The sequence below is a fragment of the Mus caroli genome, chromosome 12, assembly GCF_900094665.2.
Source record: "Mus caroli chromosome 12, CAROLI_EIJ_v1.1, whole genome shotgun sequence".
Classification (NCBI taxonomy): domain Eukaryota; kingdom Metazoa; phylum Chordata; class Mammalia; order Rodentia; family Muridae; genus Mus; species Mus caroli.
In genome coordinates this window covers 30,591,321-30,615,879 of record NC_034581.1, presented here as the reverse complement: position 1 = coordinate 30,615,879, position 24,559 = coordinate 30,591,321, and the positions used below count along the sequence as shown (strand labels likewise).

Below are 24,559 nucleotides of genomic sequence, written 5' to 3'. Positions count from 1 at the left end.
GTCTGAACACTATCAAATCTTCCTTAGCCTTCCATATTAGAGTTCTCATCTTACTTACGATTAACTTCTCTAAAGTGTAGCCTTAGATTTCTACAACTCTGAACTGGATTGAACAGTGCTCAGTAATAGTGTCAAAAACAGAGAACTTCAATGTTATGGTAAGGAAGGTTCCTGATGTATTTGCTTGTTTGTCTGGGACATGAAGAAGGCCTTGAGAGCCTTCTGCTTCCCATCACTTCTTACTCTGTGGCCCCTGCCGTTCCTCCCTAACTGTGACATGATCATTTATTTTCATGACAAGCATAGTTCTGCCTCCTGCACAGTAAAACGTGTGTGTCACTATGCAGCCATTTCTCCAGACTGCCCTCTCAGTGAACCACATATCAACACTGAATGGCCTGCCCACAGCCTCATCGTCTTACACCCAGGAGGCTGAGGACAGAATTGTCCTGGTCCCCACAGAGATGCTCTTCCAAGATACCTGGTGCTTCTTTCTGCCTCTGCAACATGGGCGGATGGACTCTTTATGAATCTCACCAAAATTCTGTGCTTCATTGTTCACTTACTGCTTCCTTATGGTTACATGTTCTAAGTGTGGCATTAGTGTTGTCATGTAGTTTTGGGAGACACAACAGTTTTCAAAGGTGGGGGTGAATTTGCATCACATACCAGAACAACCATCACCTGGTTCATGGCTGTAAGGAGAGAAATTTAGCCAGGAACAGCACATACTGGCTAATTGAGATTTAATTTAATTTACAATTTTGACAATGATGAAGGTCAGCTCTTTGTTAGAATGAATGAGATTCTCTCCGGAGCGTAATATAAACCGCAGAGTGAATCTAGATGGACTTAGTTATCAGCAGGATTTGCTTTTGTTTGATGGCAGATCTGTCACCAACTAATACTTTTATAAAATACTTCCAATGAAATATTTTAAATGTGAAATGGAAATTGAGGACTTATAAGACTTTGTTAGATTCGAAACAAAAAATTACTGACAAATTGTCTTGTAAGTTTCTAAATATTGGCTCATTTCAAACCATTGATAATCAGACCCGAGGTTCTATGTATCCCTTGGGATACACATTGAAAAATGTAGCTCTGAAGTATAGCTATCATGAGGAGTACACACATGGAATAATTGCCCTGTGTTTGCTAGTGAAATTCTAATGCAGTCAAGTATGGTGATATTAACCTCATCCTTCCTTCCAGCTTCCTTTTCAGGGCAGCATAACATAAGAAGGTAACAAATTTGCTTATTATATAAACAGCAGCCCTTGTTTGTTCTGAAGCAGATACTTTTATTCAGAAGATTCAAATGCTAATTTCTTTGTTATAAGTTTATTTTTATGTCAGAAAAGACTAAGCTGTATGTCATCAGAGACCTGTTTATCAGAATCTTGCATACGCTCATGTTCCAATTTTTATTATGGTGTTTTACGGGACAAATCTATGTCACATTCTTGCATGATAAATCTGAGCCCGTTATTAATCATCTTAAATGTGATGTGAGGTCTCATTTTCTTCTGAGTGTTGTCAGTGAAAGACTATAGGTTTCTGCTGTTTTCTTTCAGCGAATTCAAGGTCGAAAAGCCAGCCTGGAGGAAATACAGCTTGTTCATTCTGAACATCACTCACTATTGTACGGCACCAACCCCCTGGATGGACAGAAGCTGGACCCCAGGACACTCTTAGGTCTGTACAGGCCTCCGTTCTACTGAGAACAGCACATTCCAGCACTGCCATTAGTCAATGCTGGTGTCAGCTCAAAATACTTGGCAAGCAGTGTGACAGAAAAATCAGTTTTTCCAGCAGTTCTTGCCTGGAATGAGTTGTGTAAAATAGAAGCCAGTCCAGATTCTGCATTTGAAAATGACACTGCAGAGGGTCTAATTCTTGTTTTTAAATTTAACTTTATTTGAGCTGCAATCAGATGTGTTACCAAATTTGTCTGCTTATATTTTTACATGGAAAGGTGATAAGAACTCTTCACGGTCTTTATGAGAATTTCGTTTTCCCTTCTCCTTTGTTTCTATCTTCCAGTTCTTATTTCTGAGCTCAATACACTGAAGATTGACTGGAGGCCTTAATGTAATCCATCAAATGTATGCCATTCTTCTAGAAGCTCAGTATTATAGTAAATGGTGCAAGGAGAAAGCCAAGGATTATAATTTGTCTCAATGTATGCTTTTCCCAAAAACTTTATCAGATTTTAAAATAAAATTTAAGCTGAAGAAATTGAATATGTACATTGAAATGACAGATATTTTGTAGAGGTATTAGTGGCAGAACAGTAGTAGAAAATTATATTTTATTCATAAGCTCTTATAATTGAGTCACAATACCTAGCTTGGAAACACATGCTGAAATAATTGTATTTTACAGTTTTAACTTAAAAGAAACACTTTAAAACTTGCCTCTCTCCTTTGAAGAATTCTATTTAATCCCTCTCAAGTTATCAAACTTTTTTTTAACCTAAATCAATATTATTTCAAAATGTTAACTGGTCCTGGGTAGTTCAGAGCATGTCTATGGCACATCGTAGGTAACCATCCTGGGAAGCAGCAAGAAGTCAACCGATATCCACTGTTGCTCGTGTGCAGTCTTCTTAAAGGAGCGACAAGCCTCTCTAAAGAGACGCCTTTACTAGTGAGTCTGTGTCCCTGCCTGGGTATGGATCAGGATAGGTCTAGGAGCTTAGGGAGAAGGAAGCAGAAAGGCGAACAGAAAGAGATTCCTCAGTTTTTATGGAAAAAAAAAAGGAAAGAAAACCAATTTTTCTCAAGACTGGTTATGGTAAGCAAATTTAAAACAATTAAATTTATTTTTAATATAACCAAATGCAAATTAATCAATGCAAACATCTATGCTTTAAATAATTTTTCTTGGTTCTTTTTATTTATTTTGATGAAATCCAGGTTGGTTTTGAACCCTTGGTCCTCTCTTCTCAGCATCTCAAGAGCCTGACAACCATACCAAGTTCTTTGTTTCTTTGGGTGAAATCATGCTTTGAACATATAGATGCTTTACATAAAAGCATCTGCTTTACATACAGATGCTTTTTTGCTATGCATACTAATAGCTGTTCTGTTTTTAAAATTTTAACATGAATAATGCCATCTAACTAACCATAGAAACTCTATCCCAAACATTTTAATGCCTACACATTCAGTTATTTAAGCAGAACTGTCTCTTCTAATTTGATAAAGATAGAGTTCAACCTTCCCCATTTAGTTTTACTGTGTTCGTAGAGTTTAATCAAGCCTGCTTTAGGGCTTCATTGGATTTAGGGCTACACTAGGATTGTTCAGACAGTAAACATTAATGAACATGAATTGATACGTGCAGTGTAGTCTTTCCTAGCAACCACAATTCCATGATTTGAGAACAAAGCCATTTATTAATGAAGTGAGGTTTGAACTTGGAGAACATCAGTTTTATTTAAGAATTACAGATATCTTTTGGTGATCAAGGCAACACTTTCAATATGGGTTATCCTACTGCAGGTAGCACAGGGATGCTGCCTTCTTGGCAGCCTTAAGGTCAGCCACTCTGTCCAACTTTGGCAATATTTTAGAACTCCTTGAGATTATCTGGAGAAAGAAAAGTACAGCTGATCTCTTTCAGCTCCAGATCATAGTTGATTGCCAGGTTCTTTTAAAAGGTTACTTTGTACTCTTTGTGGAATTTAAATTTTTGAAGCTTATAATTCTTTGGTTTCCAGCAGACCAGAATGGTGCTGCTCTGTTTGTAGAAACACAGACTCAAGAGGCTTTGTCCCATTTATCCATTCCATTTGCTCCAGTGTAACTTTTGGACTTCCCTAATCCCTCCCAACAAGATGGGAGATGTCATTTCTAACTCAAAAATTTGTTTTAAAATCAGAAGCATGAATTTAAATAAAAATTCAATATGACCAGAGCTACCAGTCTTTATCTTGAAGGGCATCTATAGATTACAAAATAATTAGATAATGATGTGACTACCTATTTATCTCTTTAGAGACTCTGGACCTTGTACAAAGTTGCTAGTAGAGGTTTTTCCATAGCACTAATGCCCCTGTTCTATTGCCATTTTTATTGCCTTGTAGCTAGTTAGAGTTCAGTCCAAAGATAAGTTAATACAGTTCTCTGAAATAATAATTTCAGCAAATGAAGTAACTCAAACATTTCTTGCATATAACTAAATTAAAATTATCAATGACTTACCTTATATCTATCTCTATATAATTAAATAAGATTTAAACATCACTAAATAAATTTATTTCCCTTTTCCCTTAGAGCTCGATCCAATTTTAGATTACTTATTTGAAATACTTTATTTCATTACAACATTTTCTTTTACCTCTCTTAATTGCTCATAAACAATGAATTCAGATATTAAAAATGCTTTTAATTCACATTTGAGATACGAATTTACTGTTGCAAAAAAATCTCAGGAATACATGGATAACCTTGTTAAGGATAACAGTCTTAAAATTTTTACCTTCTACAACACCTGGCAGAAGCCCTTGCCTTATTTGTGTGTGTGCTCACACAGTTATATGTGTCAGTAACTTTGTGCCATGGTACTATGGTCAGAGGACACATTACAGGAGTCCGTTCTCTCTTCTGAGGCCTGAACTTTGGTTCCCATGCTTTGCAGCTTTCTAAGCCTCTCTCTTGTTCCCAAGTTTTCTGGGGTTTTTGTTGCTTGCTTGTTTCTTTTTAAATATCTTTGACCAGTGCCAGTATTGAAGTTTTAATAGGATGATGTTAAAACCAAGACTTTATGCATTCTAGGCCAGTACTCTGTCATTGGTGTATACCCTCAGTTGTTTTGATTTTGAGGGGGAATCTGTCTACCTAATAAGATGTTTTCATTATTCATGAGTTTTTCTTTATCATTTCCATGTCTATTATTGCATTAAAATACCAACTCATTAAATTTATTGTTTTCAAAATAAGCTGATTTTTTTTTTCTGTGACAATATAGCCTCTTTATACTTGTACTCAGATAATATGAAATTCATCACAAACTTGGTTTCAATTTTGATTGGCATTTGATTGATCATCAGAAGAACTTTCGTGAAGTGTGAGTTTGTATCCAGTTCCACCAATGATGATGAACACACTATTTTAATTCCAGGAAATAGTGTGTCAATTAATATTTCAGCATATATGTTAAATTTGATGTTATTTGTATTTATGGAACTATTATTCTCTCTTATTGTATTATGTGGGTTTTTTTTAATTGCAAACATCAGAGAGGCCAATGATATACTAGATCTTACTTATATGTTAGGTAGATTGAGGTATGCATATGTAAATATGCATACAGATTTCTAAAGTATAAATTAATACTAAGTTCCTGGGTGGGAGAGTGAGTGATTAAGAGCACTGTCTACTTTTGCAGAGAACCCAGTTTAGACACCTACATGATGTCTCATAACCACCTGTAGCTACAGTTCCAAGGGAGCTGGTGCCATTTATGGGCTCTGTGGGTACCAAGCTTACACATGGTGCCCATACAAACAATCTTCCCAAACACATATCTGTAATATAGTAAATTAAAAAGAAAGGTTAAGGCTGCACATTTAAAAAGTATTTGATATTTGAATTTTTAAATGGCAGTACATTTTTTCGTAAACCTTGTAGCTTGAACCATCGTGTTGGAAAAAAATACTCAGTAGGTAGCTGAGTTACGTTTCATGAATTATAATTTTTAAAATGATAATGAACAGCATTGCTGTATTAGCTTTAAAATTCTTTTGAGCTTGTTGTGGTGGTTCAGCACTTTAGAGGCCCCTGAGTTCAAGGGCAGCTTGTGCTACAAAGTAATTTACAGGCCAAAGAGCAACACATAACGGAATTTGGTCTCAAAACAAAACACGATTGTTTTCTTTCTGAGGAATGCAGTGTTCCTTTTTAAACTGCTACAGTTGAGATCATGGTAGGTGGGCAGAAGGTAGATCCCGCACTGTACTTCCATAATCCAGAACTCACTACTGCTCACCCAACAAGGACTTGGCGGGAAGAGAACATCCAGCCATGGAGTTCAAGTATGCAGTAATCTTGGGAAGGATCAGGGGATCTCTGCAGAGAAAGAAGCAGGGAGAAGGCTTGGCCAATGCTCAGGGTCTTCACCTGGGACTGCAAAGGTCCCTTAGGAGTCATGAAGAATTTTCAAACCACAAGCAAAACTTCATCCTGTGAGGTGATCAATTTTATATTTGTTTTCGTTTTTCTTGTTTCTTTGCATTTGCTTTGAGTTTGTTCCTGCGTATAAACAAGCAATATTTTCTGAAAATTAACACTGATTGGTCTATATTTTAATTAATTTTCTAATAAGTGAAGTAATGACTACACATGGCATATTATATGTTTATAAATACCCACCCTATAAGACCAATGCATTCATAGTGTTTATGTTTCTTATCTTTGTACAATGCAGGTGATGAGTCTCGAAAATTCTTTTCCTCGTTGCCTTGTGGTGGACTCGGGGTAAGGATGATTTGTCTATGGCTTTTAAAGTTACACACGCTTACAAAAACTCTCCCTTGATTTATCTCTGGAGGTGGGTTGAGGATTGTCTCTCAGAGGAGCTGTGTGAATCACTGATCTCATTGCCAAGTCCGAAGCTTCCTGTTCAAAACAGATTTAACAATTTTGAGATGATGACAGGGTAGAACTATGCCAAGTGTGAGGCCTTACCATGCGAGTTGTGTGCTAAGGCACTTGTTCCTTGTGTTCAGCATTCTTGGGCTTTTATGTGGCTAGAGAAAGATTCCTAGGAGAGATGTTTTTAAGTAAATTTGCAGCAGGACCCGATTTTCCATAGAATTTCATCAGCTATGCACGTGCATGATATAGCTGGTAAAAGTGGAACAAACTATCTACACAAAATGATTTACATTATGAGACACACTGTGAACCCTTTGAGAGTTTGCTATTGTCGTTGTTGTTGTCATTGTCATCGTTGTCGTTGTTGTCATTGTTGTTGTTGTTGTTTGAACAAAGCCCTTTGACCCAGGATACTTATATCACATTTCTAGGACAGATTTGTTCAGATCCAGCAATATATGAAGAAAAAATGTCTAATTTTTTATAGATTAGAACAAAACCTATATCCTGCCTTTAAAGTTAACCCTTACCAGTAAAAACCTTCATTCTGTAACACAGAGAGCCAAGTCATGTTGGGACAACATAACTGTAGGTCAGGCTTCCAAGGACTAAGACATTTAAATCTTGTAAGATTTGTGGATTTTGGAGAGAGAACAAAAATCATGTTTTTGACAATTCTTTGTTATTTTCATACAAAAAATTTCCAAGATATTCATCTTATCATTTTAATGATGCCTGACTTAGGAATGGCTCCTCTTTCCCGGTCCTACCAGTCAAGAAATAAAATGCCAACACTGATTTATATCCAACTGGACTGGATAGGTTATCATACTGAGTTCTGGAAAGCAAGCCAAATGTAAAAGTCATTTTTAAAAGTAAGTATGGGTGTTGCCACTGTCCATAGGTCTATGCATCACATGCCTAGTGACCTAAAGGTCAGGAGAAGGCATCAGGTCCCCTGGAACTGCAGTTACACAGAGTTGTGAGCCGGCATGTGGTGCTGAGAACTTAAGAAGGGTCCTGAGGAAGAACAGCCAGTTCTCTTAATCACACTCATCCCTCGAGTCCAGAAACAGCCAGAATTACTAAGATCATTTTTGGCTTACTTGCCAAAATTTTTACTTAATTGAATTTCTAGAAAAGTGGCATGAAGTTTTGAACATCACACAGCCAATGGTTGAAGAGCTCCAAGTATCGATGTGCACACTCACACGTGCACTCCGTGATGCAATTTTTCAAGTTCTTCCATGGGCTTCATCTTTAAGAGATGGCTGCTAACTATCCCCTACCCCTGCAGCCTCACAGTTCCTGGTGTGGCCTACTTCTTAGCAGCTTACCAGTGACTTTGGCTATTTGATCCTTGACACAAAACAGGCATCACTTCACTTGTGTACTGGCCAGTTATAGCAAAATCCCTGTGGTGCTGGGAGCTTGCAGGATCATTCTTAAAAGGCAGAGGGTAAATAACTTGTGAAATGGCTTGCATTGTCTTTGCCAGTATGCTATAATATCCCAAATGGTCGTTTTAAGAGAAAGAGTGCTTACCTGTAAATGGGGCAAAATGAGAAACAAACCTATTTCACAGGAACTATGGTAGGAAGGAAATCAAAGCTATTAAAAGAATCACGTGCAATGAAACTACTCCGGTACACGTCTATTTAATTCATGACACATTAACTACAGGTGGATCCTTGAGATACCCATTCAAAATATAACCTGGGATGTACCCGAGGCTCACTGTCCCAAAGTACCCCTATTGGCCTTCACAATCCTATACCAAGTTAACCTAATCTTCAGCTAGAAAGATTTCAGTAAGTTCTTTAAAGTACCTAAAGAATGGATAGAGGCTCCTTCTGCTGGCTGTGTTCCCAGCATGAAGCACAGCAGGGACCTTTTTACTTTTAGTCCCAGATAAAACCCTGATTGGGTTTGGTGCCAGTACTGCTGACCAATGTTAGTGTGGGCAATGGCAGGAGGAGACATATGAGGTAAACCGGCTAACCCCGATGAAGGTTGGAGAGAACGTGAGAGGGACACTATGTTTATCAAAATTTCCTCAGTCTTCTGGATAGGTCCTGGTGTGTGTGTGTGTGTGTGTGTGTGTGTGTGTGTGTGTGTGTGTGTGTGTGAGTGTGTGTGTGTTCACCCGCGCTTGCACATGCATGCATGCATGCACACACGTGCTTGCATGCATGCATATACAACAGAGCTAAGCTTTAAACTTGATGCTGTGGCAAACTTATATGATTCAGTAGTTTTGTGTGTTTTCACAGCTATATTTAAATTTTGCCAGTTATGGTGTATGTGGAGGGGTACAAGATAGGATTGTGGGAGTCAGGAACAACCTTGGGCAGTTAGTTCTCTCCTTTCACTATGAATTCTGGGAATTGAATTTAGTTCATCATTGTCCAAAAGTGTTTTTATCTGCTGAGCTATCTTGGGCCTGGAATTATTATTATTAATTCTTAATTTAAAGGATCAAATCATATTCTTGGCCATACCTGAGCCATCTTCCTACCTTAGATCTTTAGTTTTGATGCAGCCCTAGAAAGAACTCTAGATCCTTTGGATTTCAATGAGCCTATATTTTCATCTCCATCCAAGCAAGCCCAAACACAGCACATACAGAAGACAGGCAGTATGAATTTGGAGTAGCTCAGTTTAGCATTATGGATGCATCGTGGAGGTTTGGAATCACTTGGTAATTGTTTTTGTCTTTAAAAAAACTCCTCTGGTTCAAATTACCTAAGATGATGGCCAATCCATAATGAAAATTGTCATTGCTTTGAATACACAGCTTCATTGTCTCTAGGTTTAATGTGTAGCTACTGAATGCTGATGGATTAATTGGCTTTTGAGGAGATGACCTCGGACATTATGAAATCAGAAAGTCTCTGCTTCTTATTAGAGCTTCCTCTAGAATTGCTTGTGGTAATTGGAGTCCTGGTCAGCCAGCTCATGGCAAGCAGCACTGAGGACACTGTAAAAATGTGCTCCCCAGAACAATGTTTTAAGGGACAACGTCAGGTTTCCAAATTTCTTTGTGCTTGAGTCTCGTTTTCTTTAGTTACCAGGGTATGATTCATTTCTAATTATGAAGTACTTCCACTGCAAGAAAACCCACCATTTGAAAGAGCGTTTCACCAATTCTGAGCCTTGGCTGTTGTGCAGTGAAAGACATCATTAAGAGGATCTGGCAACAATAGCCAGAGCAGGACCACGTTGGTTCTCTCTCCTCAGGGTATGTCGCTAAAAATAGTGATCATTTTCTTGGCCATCCCATCTGACCTGCTGCTGTGTGAAGAAATCTTGAAGTCATTTCTCAGCCTTACTTTACCCCCTCTTCACTTGATGGGGTGGGGGGAACCCACAAACGCAAGGACGAGCAGGCTTTTATGATAATGTCGTCATCAGCTCCCAGCTTCAAACGCTTCTGTGGCTTTTGAGTTGTCATTTATAACTTGGAACTGAATCGACCCATAATTCCCCCGGTACACTTAGAGAAATTGATAACAGATTCTGCGCTTCTTTTATGGCTCCGAGGAGGCAACTCCAATCACATCACTATTGGCAGGCAATATTATTTTTTGACATGGTTGTAAAAGTATAAAGGAGCTTATGGCATTTGTTTAGATGAGGAATGGGCTCTCAAGCTGCGCTGGGGTTTATGGGACCCGATTAGTGAGAAGCGGAGGGAATATGATGTTTGCAAACAGGATGTGATTTTATATAAGTTTGGGTTTCGTGCTCTGTTCCCTGGGGAAAGCCCCGTAGACAGCAGAGAATTCCACTTTTATCCTACAATAGACTACTCCCCACCCCACCTCCATGGCAAGATGCAGGAAAAGGGCTATTGGGCAGCTTCCGGCCGCTGGTGGGAAGAGGAGGGACTGGGAAGAGGCAGAGCGAAACCCTAACCCTTGAGAGGAGCTGCACAGTGCACAGACAGAACCTGGTCCTGGATGGGCCAGAAAATGAGGCATGGTGTGGTTAAACTGAGACCTCTTGCCCAGCGGCAAGGTTCTGACCCTGGGAACACCAATCGAGCTTTGTTACAAACTTTTATGTGTCTGCAATCTATATGGTGACACCTAGGTGTCGCACACTTAAGGTTTTACAAGTGTTGTTTTTATTTTATTTTATTTTATTTTATTTTATTTTATTTTATTTTATTTTACTTAGGGATGGGCAGATGGAAGAAAGATGATTGTGTGCCTCGGGCGATTGGGTTGAAGGCACATTTCAATTGGTCTGAGGTTTCCCGCAGACATTCCGGTTATGCTAATAATACTAAACAGAAGGCAGGTTTGGATAAAATATTTTAAATGTTCTTTCCTTGTCTCGGAGCTGACATGTATGCTCTTCCTTTTATATGCAAAAGTACATATATGTTTATTTAAATATATACATTTCTTTATATGTATTTATATATATATATATATATATATATATATATATATATATCCACAACTATCACAAACAGAAACCCTAAGGAAATCTGCTATTTTGCACCCCACCCTGATTGATTGTATTTGCCACACAGCATTGGTATTTCACTACGTTATTCTACCCAAGAACTCTGAACAAAATTTCATAAGAAGCCATTTTTGGGGACTCCCCTGAGTCTTCTTTACAATTATAAGGAATGATTTAGTGAGCAAATGTACGGACATACACTTAAATGCAATAGCACAGAAAGCCTCATCTAGTAAAGAGATTTATCACTATTATCTAGAATTGTTTTCTTTGAAACAGTATTGATGTTTTACAAGGTTTAGTGCTTGCTGTCAGATGATGCCCAAAGAACGGGAAAGGTCCAGGAATTGCAAAGATTAATAAAGTAAGAACAACTTTTTCAGTTACTCTGGACCTGTGGTGGCCGACTTTGGTTGATCTGTGGTTGATTTGGTGGCCGGATCTGTGGGAGTACAGATGAGTAGGCTTCCAAAGTTGGAAAGGAAGAAGATGGGCATAGGACTTACACAGAAAGTCACGAGCTAAATCCGCGAGAGCACTAAGCACTATGAAGTGAATGTTTATGTGAGTTGCGTGTAGGGAAAGGTATGAATGCGGAGTAGTGGAGGAGCACCAGGCCGTAATGGTTCTGGCTATAATGACACTTCATGGTACTGGCAATCGCACTTACTATTTAAGCATGCCAAACATTTGGAGGCTCCTTAGGTTTTGATATTGACTGAGGAACCCCTTTCTTTTATCATAAGTCTATTTCGCTGTGTGTTACTCCCACCCCCTTACCCTCCTCCAGCACGATGCATTTTATTACATCAGCAGGAAGAGAAAGAGGGTGGCATCTGGTGCTCACATGTACTAATCACGATAATGTTCATTCTCTAACATTAACGTAGTCGAAGCTGGCTTGCAGTCAGTGCTTGAGTTGGTTTAACTATATGCGTTCCCTCTGTTGCTGTATCCACAAACGTCATGAACCCTTCCCTCAAGCACATGAAGACATGTCATGTTTATCTTGTCCATTCTTGATGTCCCCTGTTCCTAATTGTATTTGGGTTTTCATTACTTTTAAACATGGTACAAATGATACTAGCAGGCTACCTACAACACCTGGAAAGAGTGAAATTGGTAAGACTGTCTTACTGAAAGTGTTTAGTTTTTGTCTCAACATGTAAGTTCTTCCAAGAGCTCGCACTGCCCTGAACTTAAAAAAATGTAGCAAAATTTCTTATTCAAGTAGTTGATCTGGTATTATATAGATTATGCTAATTGTATACAGCCAATAATAGTGGTGGGGTATGAACATCATAACATTACTTACTATTTGCTGTAAAAGTTGAACTTTTATAAGCATTGAAACCAAAATAAACTTAGCTTTACACTCTGTGATTGCTGCAGGTAAACTGATTTGATGAATTTTAACATTTATACAAACTACAACACATGCTGTGTTGCTGGAGAGATGGCTCTGCCGTTAAGAGCAGAGGCTGTTCTTACAGAGAACTTGGGTTGAATTCCCAGCACCCAACTGTTGGCTGGCAGCCATTTTTTAAGTCCAGATCTGGGAAATCCAATGCACGCATGTGGTGCACTTGCATGCACACTGCCAAAACACTCATGCGCATGAAATAATTACTTAATGAAAGAACATATATAGAACCATGGAATAAAAACTCAGAAAACTAGAGCATGCTGACTACATTTAAACACGGAAGCATCGCATTTCCCCCCGCTGACCCTCAAGACAAATGTAAGGCCACGGAAAAATGAAAATCAAACAAAGCAAAGGCAACTACTCAGAGAAAAGAAATCTGGGACAGCCTGGGGTATGATCAACTGGGACCCAGCTCAGCATTGCCATTTGGATGACAAAATATCAAACTCATAGTTTCCCATGGTTATGCCTCTATCTCCAACAATTTCAATGTCAGAAAGACAATCTGTAACAAAACTGAATCTAACACGTAATTGGGATGCACCATGTTCTCATCTGTCTCTGTGTCCACAGCCACACCACTCAGGATGCACCTGCTCTCATCTGGTTTATCTCTGAGATGTATTTTTCCAGTTTTTAGTGAAATACAACTTTTGCCTTAATTAACATAAAATGAAATATTTCAAAACTAAGGCTAGAGAGATGGCTCAGCAGTTAAAGGCTAGACTTACAACCAAAGAGTTTTATAAAATATAAAACTAGAATGAAAAATACTAGTGGAAGTTAAAAAATAGTGAGGGAGGAATGTAAACAATGTATATGAGTTTAAGTGTGTGTGTGTGTGTGTGTGTGTGTGTGTGTGTGTGTGTGNTGTGTGTGTGTGTGTGTGTGTGTGTGTGTGTGTGTGTGTGTGTGTGTGTGACTGACTCAAAAAAAGAGTTTGGAGAATAGAGACTTGTACTGAGAATAGAATAAGAACAATAAGGACTCAGAAGGTGGAAATAAGGTCACAAATACCCAGACTTCTGGGAGAGCCTTTCCCATCTCCACTGTTAAGTTATGAACAACTGTAGTAAGGGTTTGCTGTTGTTATTATTGTCTAGTTGTTGTTTGTCCAAAACCCAAAGTAGCTGGATTACCTTTTAATTTCTGCATGTTTGTATGCCAGACCAGTATGAAGGATTGATAAATACACTTTGAAATCCTAGGATCTTTAAAGATCTGGCCAGAGCTGTCTGGAAGGACTCACAAGCAAATACACTTACCTGAACGTTCAGAGATCTAGGAGTTAGAAGCAGTACTGGGCTGTATGTTGCCTGCATGAGTGACCCCATTTTCTGAGAATGGGCTTTCGGTCTCCAGTCTCCAGGGATGTTATTTGTACACACTTTCTAAGTTAAACTGTCATGCTGAAGCTATACTGAAGCTATATGCTGTCCTCTAATAGCTGCCCACTTTCAAGTCCGATGTAGATGTCCCAACATTTGCAAGTAGTACATATAACATGTGTAATTTTGTGGCTTCTTAGAGGACATTTTTGTTATGCATTGACGTCATTTTGTCTCTGTCTGTTCCCTCCTTATTTGTATCTGAGCTGTAAGAGCTTGGGCAACTAAAGGGTTGGTCTAAGAGATAACATCTCAATTTTTAAAATAGACTTATTAATATGTATGTATATGTATGGGTGCATGTATGTGCACCATATGCATGAGTGGTTCCTGTGGAGAACAGAGGAATATGAGATTTTATAACCTCTGAAGTTACAGGTATTTATGAGCCATGGAAAATGAGTGCCAGGAACTGAGCCTATGACATCTGTAAGAGCAACAAGTGTTCTTAACCACTGAACTATCTGTCCAGCTCCTGACTTGTCAATTTTAATGTCTAATTTTATGTTGTGGGAACATATTCTATGGAACACAAATGCTGGTGGCTGAATTTTAGGAATACTTTAAGCTGTCAGATGCCAGTCTTTATCCTTATCATCTTCTATACCAGGACATTATCAGTACAGTTTCTGATTGAGTCATTTAGGATTCTGTTCTGTCTAATATTTAGCTTTAGCTGGAATTGTACCCAGGGGACTTATTTTGGTGATGATATTATCTATTAAAAAGGAGATAAATATGTTTTAGAGGAGGCGAGTCCACAGAGGAGCCTAGGAAACATATCATATTAGTGTTTGAAACATGGATAATTCACAGCCTCACAGAAGAAAATGACCACTATGTAGATGAAGCTTCCAATGATAACCCACCTCAATCTATTCTTCACAATAGACTCAGGCACCTTATTCCTAAAGATGCAATAAAGACTTAGTGTTCAATAAAAAGGGAAACTAAGATTCAGAGGGGCCACTTACTTGATTCACACAAATAGGGGGTGTTGGGATAGAGGTAGCCTGACTTTTAGCCCTTAATCCCAATACTATGCACTCACAGTTCACCATAATTTTAACCTCATATGACTGTCAACACTCCCTTCCCAAATGAAATACCCCAAGCCACAAGAAAAGCACATTTACTTCTTCTGCCAAGAGCATTTTCTTCTTTATTAAAACCCCTGTGAAGTACTAAATCTATGCATCATCAGCTGGGGTTAAAGAGAATTGTGTGTTTTATACACAGTGTGTCAACCCTAACTCAAACACTGGGAAATCTATGCCTTGGACCAAACCACTGATATGACACAGAGGAAATCTATTCCATACACCTACTGAGTCAGCTTAATTATATTAAGCTGCTCTCTATGAAAATAGAGCTATAGCATGTGTGTGTGTGTGTGTGTGTGTGTGTGTGTGTGTGTGTGTGTGTGTGTGATAAGATGAGATGAAAAAAAGTAAGAAAACAATAAAATGGTGTTTCTTGGCTCGATTTTTAACTCAGTCTTAACAGGATTGGTCAGTACCTCATTGAAACTGTGAATAATGGCAAAGATGGTCAGATTCCTGGCCTGGCCTTATTAACTTAGAAGAATCCGTATACTGTTTAACATTCTTATGAGTCTGCCAGTATCCATAAGTAGAGATCCTTCAAGTGTCAAGAGGCAGCCCTGTTGCCAAAACAAACACATTTCGCCCTTTATTTCTGGCCAGTAAAGAGCAAAGGGATATTTTTCTGAAGATGAAGTCACTAGAAATCACACATTCAAGGTCAGTGGAGCTTCCAGAAAGCAGCCAGTCTCACTTGGAATGGTCTGTGGTTGAGCATTAAGGCTCTCAGCATCCCCTTGTCTTCCAGTGTCGGCCATAGTTCACACCTTCTTTCCATATGGAATATCAGTCAGTGTTCATTCATCATCTCTACGCTTGTACTGGGAGCCTCCTGGTCTTCCCCATTGCTGCTCTGTTTCTTTTTCATCTCACCATGACTAAAGAAGCTAAGGTGTCAGGGCATTATAACATACAAGTGATTCCAAGGGAATGGTCTGTCAATCATGTCTTCCCCCCTTAGTGTTGAACAAAAGTGAGAACTTATGTGGTTTTTCCATCTCTTGTCATCATAAATCCATCTCAGCTCCATTTCCAGAGTCTTGGGGTTTCAACAGAGCATCCAACATGACATGGATATGTACACTGAAAGTGCTTCTGCATTGTATCTTTTGGGAAGACAGAATGCACATCTTTACAGGCTGTAGAGGTGATTGAAGAAGATTTCAGCTAGGAATGCAAGAGTTCCTTAGCCCAGAATTATGACTCTCGGCATCATCCAAGGGAGGAAATAAATGACAGTGACTTCTAATTAGAGAGGTCTCACAGTGGAGCAAAGTTACTGCAGAATGACTCCTGAATAGTTGGATGATTTTAAGATGTGTTCTTCCAACCTCCTATTGCAAAAAGCTGCTAATTCATAGGCACTGCAGATTATTAGTTTAATGATCTGAGTTTCAGTTTCTTCAGCTATGCACCAGTCCTGTTACATGACTGTCCTGAGGATCAAGTATGATGCGATATAGGTTAGTAATGGCAGCTGACTGTGGAATGCAGTGCCGCTCCTCTACCTTAGAAGGAACACCTTCACCCCATTCCATCCCCAAGAAATAGGTATAGCTCACGGAGGAGGGGGAGAGCATGGAGGAGAGTGCAAATGGATGTGCATGTGCTTTGGACTGGCTAGCTTATACCCTTGAGGACTGACTTGACACAGCAGATGATCTGCCATGAATATCATGACACTATGGGAAAGCCAATCCAGGATAAGAGCCAGTAGGCTTTGGTTCCAGAAAACCCAGTGAGGGTACAGGAGCACAGGGGCCTTGATTACTAAATTTGGATCCAAAACCTTGAGTTGCCACTGCTTTCAAAGTGTATTCCAACTTCAGAGTGTAGAGTCAAGTTCAGCAGAACTGGATAGGGCCAGAGAGTCTGCATGTCTCACAAGTGTGTTGTTGGTAATCATTGCCCAAGCAGGGTCCCTAACCTTCAGTGCCAGGATTCTAAGAGAGTGCAAGCCAGTACACCATTCAACGTCTCTAGGCCTAGGTTCTTTGATAAAGAAGCAAAAGGAGACATGAACAGTTCTCTTCTCTGGAATTCACAAATGGTATTACCATTGCCCTTATATGAAATTAAGATTTTATAGATTTATTTTTCATCATCAGAGATCAGATATAGGGCTTCCACTAGCTCATCAGCAGGGATCTAGTTGACTTATACTCTAGATAGTATGTCTCTTTTTGAAACAGATACTAGAAAAAGTAATTTTATAGCAGGCAAGGGAGATACATGTCCATAGAGTATCCAGATAGGTAGGTACTGTGTAATGGAGGTGGTTTAGTGAAAGGACCCTGTGTCATGACATACAAAGTGAAGCACAAATCATGGTCAAGTGAGAGTTAAAGTCCTGGCCTGTACTAACTACAGAAGAGAGAGGAGCTTGTCTCTAAATCGCAGATGTATTACAGGACCTGAATAGGAGAGATTATATACATAGGAGAGATTATATATAGGAGAGATTATATATATATATATATATATATATATATATCCTTATAGATTTTCAGTTGCATTAAAATTCTGACCTTAAAAGTATGAGCATAAGACCGCTTTGCTTAAATTCATCATCTGACTGTCCTAAGAGAATTGATTAAGCCTCTAGAATGTGTCAAGTCCTGAAGATAGGATGATTACAACAAGTCAGCCACACTCTTGTGCTTAGGGAATTTATAAAAAGTGTCATAGTATATTACTAATAAGGATGTTACAGGACAAACAGGCATTAAGTATGTGTAAAGTTCACCTTTCTGTTCGTCTAGCTAAAGTTGTCATAACAAAATAATAGAGACTGGTGGCTTAAAAAGAAAGTTATTTGTTCATAGTGTGGGAAATTCAAGATGAGAATGTTGGCAGGCCTAGTTTTTCCGAAGGTTCTTGCTTTGTGTTTCAGGTAGCAGTATTCTTGTGCCTTCTTTGCCCGTGTGATTGTTCATATGTGTTTGGTCTAGTATCTTTTTTCCTTAAAAAAAAATCAGTCACTTTGCAATACACCCTTATAGTGGATCCAACCTTATGGAATTTTTCAAAGACCTTGTCTCCAAATATAGACACATTAGGGAGGTTATTGTCAGAGAGGATGACACTATTCCAACAATATGATGACCAGACTTAGGAAATATCGCAGGTCTTTTATTAACTGTTTATGTTCAAGTTGCCTAATCTCTTTAAAGCTCAGATCCTTCTCTTGCAACAGCAATTAGTCATGCACTGTGCAATGTTAAAATGGGTAAAGTGTAGCACATAGGAGGCACACCAGCATTACCTCTGACTTGCGAGATGCTGCCCGAAGCTTTTATAGGATGATACATTTGACTTTATTATCCTCCACTGGAGCTGCCAATAAATTAGATTTTCCTTTCTGTGACCTTTCTACTCCCTCCCCTTCTGTCTTCATGGCCAGAAACAAAACTATTAGTGTTTCTGAATCTAACCCTAAGAGTGAAGAGTTCAGAATAGAAAAATATTAAGCTTCTCAAATATCCATTAAATGAAACAAAGTAATAATTTTAACTAAAAAGGAAGGAAAAAAAAAGAAAGAATTAATTTGATTTGTAGCTGCCAGTTCACTCAACATATAGAGCTTAAAACAGAATAAGCTATTCCAAAGTTTAAAAACAGTATTTAAATATGACATGAAGTAGAGTTACTCTAACAACCTAAAAATATAGATTTCCTTTCTACATCACCGAACCAAAAAGCTCTGCGCAGATATCTTACCCTCACAGCAGATAGCTGTTTTAAGAGTCAGGCTACCTGAGAGAATCCAAAGATTTAAAAGATGCTTAGCTGTTCTGTAACACGCCTCCAAAGTCTTTTCTGTGATGAAAAACCTCTGCTTCTTTGTTGAGTCTGGTGTCTGTCAGTAGGTTTCAAAGGGCATCTGATCATTATTTAAGCTTAAACTCAATTATTCAGACATGCCCATGGCCCTAGCAGCAAGGCAGAACAGCAAAGCTCTCTGAACTGCTTAGCGCCAGCAGAGGAGTTCCATTACCCGGGTTGCAGGATGAAATGTTCAAGGTGTCGAAGCAGCAATCGTGTACCACATTATTTATGCCCACCTCACAGGAAACCCCTTTTGTTAACAGGCACAGTAGAATTATATTTAACTCCGGAAATATTTCCAAAAGAAATCAACAGGCCACATTTAGATTCTACAAAGGAGACGGTGCCTAAATTCCTTTTCCTCTAAGTCATTCCCTCTCCGGTTTAAATACCATCACATCCACTCAGGACAGGTAGCTTAATCTCTATCACGTGCGGCTTTGCAGGCCATTAGCTTTGTTTCCAGGGCCAGTGATGGAGCGCTGTTCAGTATGCTTGGAAAGCCTGCAGAGGCCCACATTCATTCAGGAAACTCCGGCCGAACTAGATCCATATGTTGCTTAAACATGGAGCTTTCTGATTGGAGGTCGTTTCTGGCTTCCAGCGTCATCGCAGATGACTCTTGTCCTTTGATGTGCTGCTAAGTAGAAAGTAATGTCAGACCCCAAATCCAAAGCTGTGTGTGTGTGTGTGTGTGTGTGTGTGTGTGTGTGTGTGTGTGTGAATGTGTTAGCGTTTACTGAGTACTTAGGGCTCCTGCACTGTATCACACTTTCTGAACATGCTTCCTGCTCTGATGAATTTAAAGCTAACGACAACATTATGATGGGGGTGGTATCATCTCGGTTTTCCTTGGAAATTCGACCATTGAGTGAACTTGCCGATGTTTGAGTGACTTGAGAGTGGGAGGGATGGTCCCTGAGGTGCATGTCATTTGTGTCAATATAGTACCTAAGCTCTGGTTACTCTAGGTGAATGATGCTCTTAGCAATGATACCACTAGACAGGAATAGGGGGATTCCCTGCAATAATCTCTTTAAAAAGTATATTTGAAGCTGATAATTTCAAGTCCTGGGGGTCTGAAAATCTCTAGATACAAATTCATCAAATGCCATTAGACAGACCCAGAGCCATTCTCACTTACATGGTAAAGTAGCCATCTTAGGGCTAACTTAAAATATAAATGCTTCAATTCCACATGCATTGCTTGGTTTTGTGTGTGTGCTACTAAAATATTCTTTATTTGTTCAGTTTGGAAAGAATGTTCTTTCTCTGTGAAATTCAGGTTTCTCAAGTCATTACATCCTGACAGACATATATGTATTCACATTGTAGTTCCTGTCTGTTATGCAGCAATAATTTTATAGAAGATAGTCCTTTCTAGTCACTAAGGATATGGTAGACAGAATAAGAAAAGAATATAAACCCTAGTTGTTTTTTTCTCCTATTCAACTCTAGTGGCTGCCTGAGGTAGAAGCTGAAATCTTGGGCACACCCCCCTGAACTTGGAGGTCAGATCCCCAAATGCCCTACCCTGGGGAGTCTCCCTGGGTAAGCTTTGATCTTGGCTACACAGGAAACAACCCAGTTAGTTCATCCAAGCTGTATTTTGCCTTCTCTACTTTAGAGAGTGTAAAACTTTCTGTAAAATTATGGCATTCCGAGGGTTGGGGTGATAGCTTGGTGGGAGAGGATTTGCCCAGCATGAACATATTTTGGGTTCTAACCCCAGCACAGCAAAATAAGTCAATGAATAACTGAATATACATAAACACAAATATTTAAGACAGCTAGGTTTGTTTTACTCTGGCCTGGAACTTGTAAAATATTAATCCTGATCAATATTAATGATTAAAATGTTGCACTTGATAGTAAAACAACTAGGACTACTATTGAATTAGCAAGCTATCTTTTCCTTAAGAAAGAAATTATTTGAAACTCAATAGCCACTGCTCTTTTAGGCAGAACATAGACACCTTCAGATCTTAGATGGCTTGTCATCACCCCAAGTGTTTGCCTTACAGGAAGTGATACATTTGGACACATCTTGGCTATAGCATTCATCTGAACACTGGTATTCTTAGGCCACACCCCCTTACTTAGGCGCCTCTTTAGGCAGCTTGCATGTTTGTCCCTAGTATGTCTACATTAATTGGCCAACCAAGACAATAATCGCAGGCTAAATAACATTTTGACTATTCTTATTCTAGGTTTGAATAAATGTTTTGAGATAAGAGATTTATAATTTTATCATTTCTTATGTTATAAGAATGCTAAATTGTTCATTTAGCATTATGTATTTCCTTAACACATTAATGTAAGAGACTGATACATTGCCTACTGAGCCAAGAAAGTGCTAGCAAATCTATAGACAACCAATGTGCTCTGTTTGGTTTGTTCTCTTCCTATCACAATTTAATTTTGTTGTCCCTTCTTATGTTGCCAAATTTGCAGTAAATGGAAAAAAAAAAAGACAATGAACCCAGGACTCTTAAGTGCTTCTCAGAAGGTTTGAGAGTTACAAATGCTTAAAGATAAAATGTGCTGGGGAAATTTCATGTCATTAAAAAAAAATCTTGAGTTCATTCATGGTTTTATCATTCCAATTCATGGTCTTCATTCATCATAGAATTTTAAGAACCAGTGGAAACTCTGGCCTTTTAAATATTATACCCATTCATAGTAGGTAAATTTTTGTCAACTTAATACAAACTATAGAGTCACCTAGGGACAGGACCTCAATTTAGGAGGTGCTATCATCAATTTGACCTACGGGCATGACGGTGAGGCACTTTTTTTTTTGACAACTATTGGTGTTGGATGGTTCTCCCCACAGTGGGTTGGGCCCTCCTACCTCAGTTAGCAATCAAAACTACTGCATAGACATGGCCACAGGCCATGGAGACAATTCTCAGGAATTGTTTACAACCAAGATCAGCCATCACAGTTGTGTTCCAAATAAAAGTGATGGTAAGAAGCTAATGTTTAAAAGGCAATTTTGTTGATCTTTTCAAATAACCAATTCTTTGTTGCATCAATTCTTTGTAGTATATGTCATTTCTGTTTTATTAATTTCAACCCTGATTTTAATTTCCCTCCCATGTACTTTTGGGTCATTGGTTTTTCTTGTTTTTGTAAGGTCTTCCTGTGTATCACTAAGTTGATCATTTGAGATCAGTTACTATTTTCTATGTTGGCACATAGTGGTGTACACTCTTAGGACTTCCTTCACTGTGTCCTATAAGATTTGCATTTTCATTTTATGTTTCTATGTCGTGTTTTCATTTTAGTTGAATCCTATTAATGTTAAATTTTCTTTCTTGATTTGTTCCTTCACCGAGTTTAGATTCAGTAGTGTGTGGTTCAGCTTTGATAAGTTTTTGTACCCTCTGTCATCTCTATTGTTATTGATACCATCTTTATTCCTTGGTGGTTAGATAGAATGCATGATATGATTTCAATTTTTTACATTGAGCCTTGTTTTGTGTTCTCGTATATAATCTATTTAGGAGAAAGTTCCCTGGTCTACTGACACATAGGCATGTTCTTTAGTGTTTGGATAGATTATTCTATGGATATCTGTTAAATCTATTCAATTTATGATGTCATTTAACTCCAGAGTTTCTCTATTTAGTTTTATTGTCAACTGATATATCTATTGGTGGGATTGGGATATTGAAATCACTAGTCTGCACAAGTGAGAGTGTGGACTACAGAAGCTAACAGCTTCTGGGAGAGGCAGGAGCCACAGAGCTTCTAAGGCAAGCCCCGTTTCGGGCTCCAGACATCCTGGCACCTTCCCTGCCAGAGGAGAGGTGTCCACCCCACGTGGGAGGGCTTTGCTGGAGCATGTGCAGGAGCCATCTTGGTTCCCAGATCCCACCAAGACTAGTCTGCACAGGTGAGAGTGTGGACTACAGAAGCTAACANCTTCTGGGACAGGCCCTGTTTCGGGCCTTCATCTTCTGCCAGGAGGCAAGTCTGAACGCCAGATATCTGTGCACCTTCTCTGTAAGAGGAGAACTTGTCTGCAGAGAGTGCTCTAACCACTGAAACTCAGGAGAGAGCTAGTCTCCCAGGTCTGCTGGTAGAGGCTAACAGAATCAAGAAAAGAATAAGCTCTAACCAGAGACAACTATAACAAATGACTCCAGAGATTACCAGATGGTGAAAGGCAGACTTAAGAATCTTACTAACAGAAACCAAGACCTCACACCATCATCAGAACCCAGCACTCCCACCTCAGCCAGTCCTGGGCACCCCAACACACCCGATAAAGCTAGACCTGGTTTTAAAGGCATATCTCATGATGATGGTGGAGGACAACAAGAAGGACTTTAATAACTCACTTAAAGAAATAGAGGAGAACACTGCTAAAGAGTTACAAGTCCTTAAAGAAAAACAGGAAAACACATCCAAACAGGTGATAGAAATGAACAAAACCATTCTAGACCTAAAAAGGGAAGTAGACACAATAAAGAAAACCCAAAGTGAGGCAACGCTGGAGATAGAAACCCTAGGAAAGAAATCTGGTACCATAGACGCGAGCTTCAGCGACAGAATCCAAGAGATGAAAGAGAGAATCTCAGGTGCAGAAGATTCCATAGAGAACATAGGTACAACAATCAAAGAAAATACAAAATGCAAAAAGGCCCTAACTCAAAACATCCAGGAAATCCAGGACACTATGAGAAGACCAAACCTACGGATAATAGGAGTAGATGAGAATGAAGATATTCAAAGTGAAGGGCCAGCAAATATCTTCAACAAAATTATAGAAGAAAACTTCCCAAACTTATAGAAAGAGATGCCCATGAACATACAAGAAGCCTACAGAACTCCAAATAGACTGGACCAGAAAAGAAATTCTTCCCGACACATAATAATCAAAACAACAAATGCACTAAATAAAGATAGAATATTAAAAGTAGTAAGGGAAAAAGGTCAAGTAACATATAAAGGCAGGCCTATCAGAATTACACCAGATTTTTCAACAGAGACTATTAAAGCCAGAAGATCCTGGACAGATGTTATACAGACACTAAGAAAACACAAATGCCAGCCCAAGCTACTATACCCAGCCAACCTCTCAATTACCATAGATGGAGAAACCAAAGTATTCCATGACAAAAAAAAATCACACATTATCTTTCCACGAATCCAGCCCTTCAAAGGATAATAACAGAAAAAAACCAATACAAGGATGGAAACAACATCCTAGAAAAAGTAAGAAAGTAATCCTTCAAAAAACCTAAAATAAGACAGCCACAAGAACAGAATGCTAACTCTAACAACAAAAATAATAGGAAGCAACAATTACTTTTCCTTAATATCTTTTAATATCAATGGACTCAAGCACCCATTAAAAAGACATGGGATAAGAGACTGGCTAAACAAACAGGACCCAACATTCTGTGCTTACAGGAAACCCATTTCAGGGAAAAAGACATATACTACCTCAGAATGAAAAATGCTGGAAAACAATTTTCCAAGCAAATGGTCTGAAGAACAAGCTGGAGTAGCCATTCTAATATCTAATAAAATCGAATTTCAACCCAAAGTCATCAAAAAAGACAAGGAGGGGCACTTCATACTCACCAAAGGTAAAATCTACCAAGAGGAACTCTAAATTCTGAATATCTATGCTCCAAATACAAGGGCAGCCACATTCATTAAAGAAACTTTAGTAAAGCTCAAAGCACACATTGCAGCTCACACAATAATAGTGGG

General features: G+C 38.8%; 1 protein-coding gene across 11 annotated transcripts in view; it reads left to right on the top strand.

Moving 5' to 3' along the window:
- Positions 1–24,559, top strand: part of Hdac9 (histone deacetylase 9) — an 832,694-nt gene that overhangs the window by 606,713 nt on the left and 201,422 nt on the right. For all 11 annotated transcript variants that reach the window (XM_029484907.1, XM_029484903.1, XM_029484900.1 and 8 more), the window contains 2 exons: positions 1,578–1,698; positions 6,436–6,485. In XM_029484907.1, coding sequence (XP_029340767.1) covers positions 1,578–1,698; positions 6,436–6,485 — 171 coding nt within the window. The remainder of the gene's footprint in view (positions 1–1,577; positions 1,699–6,435; positions 6,486–24,559) is intronic.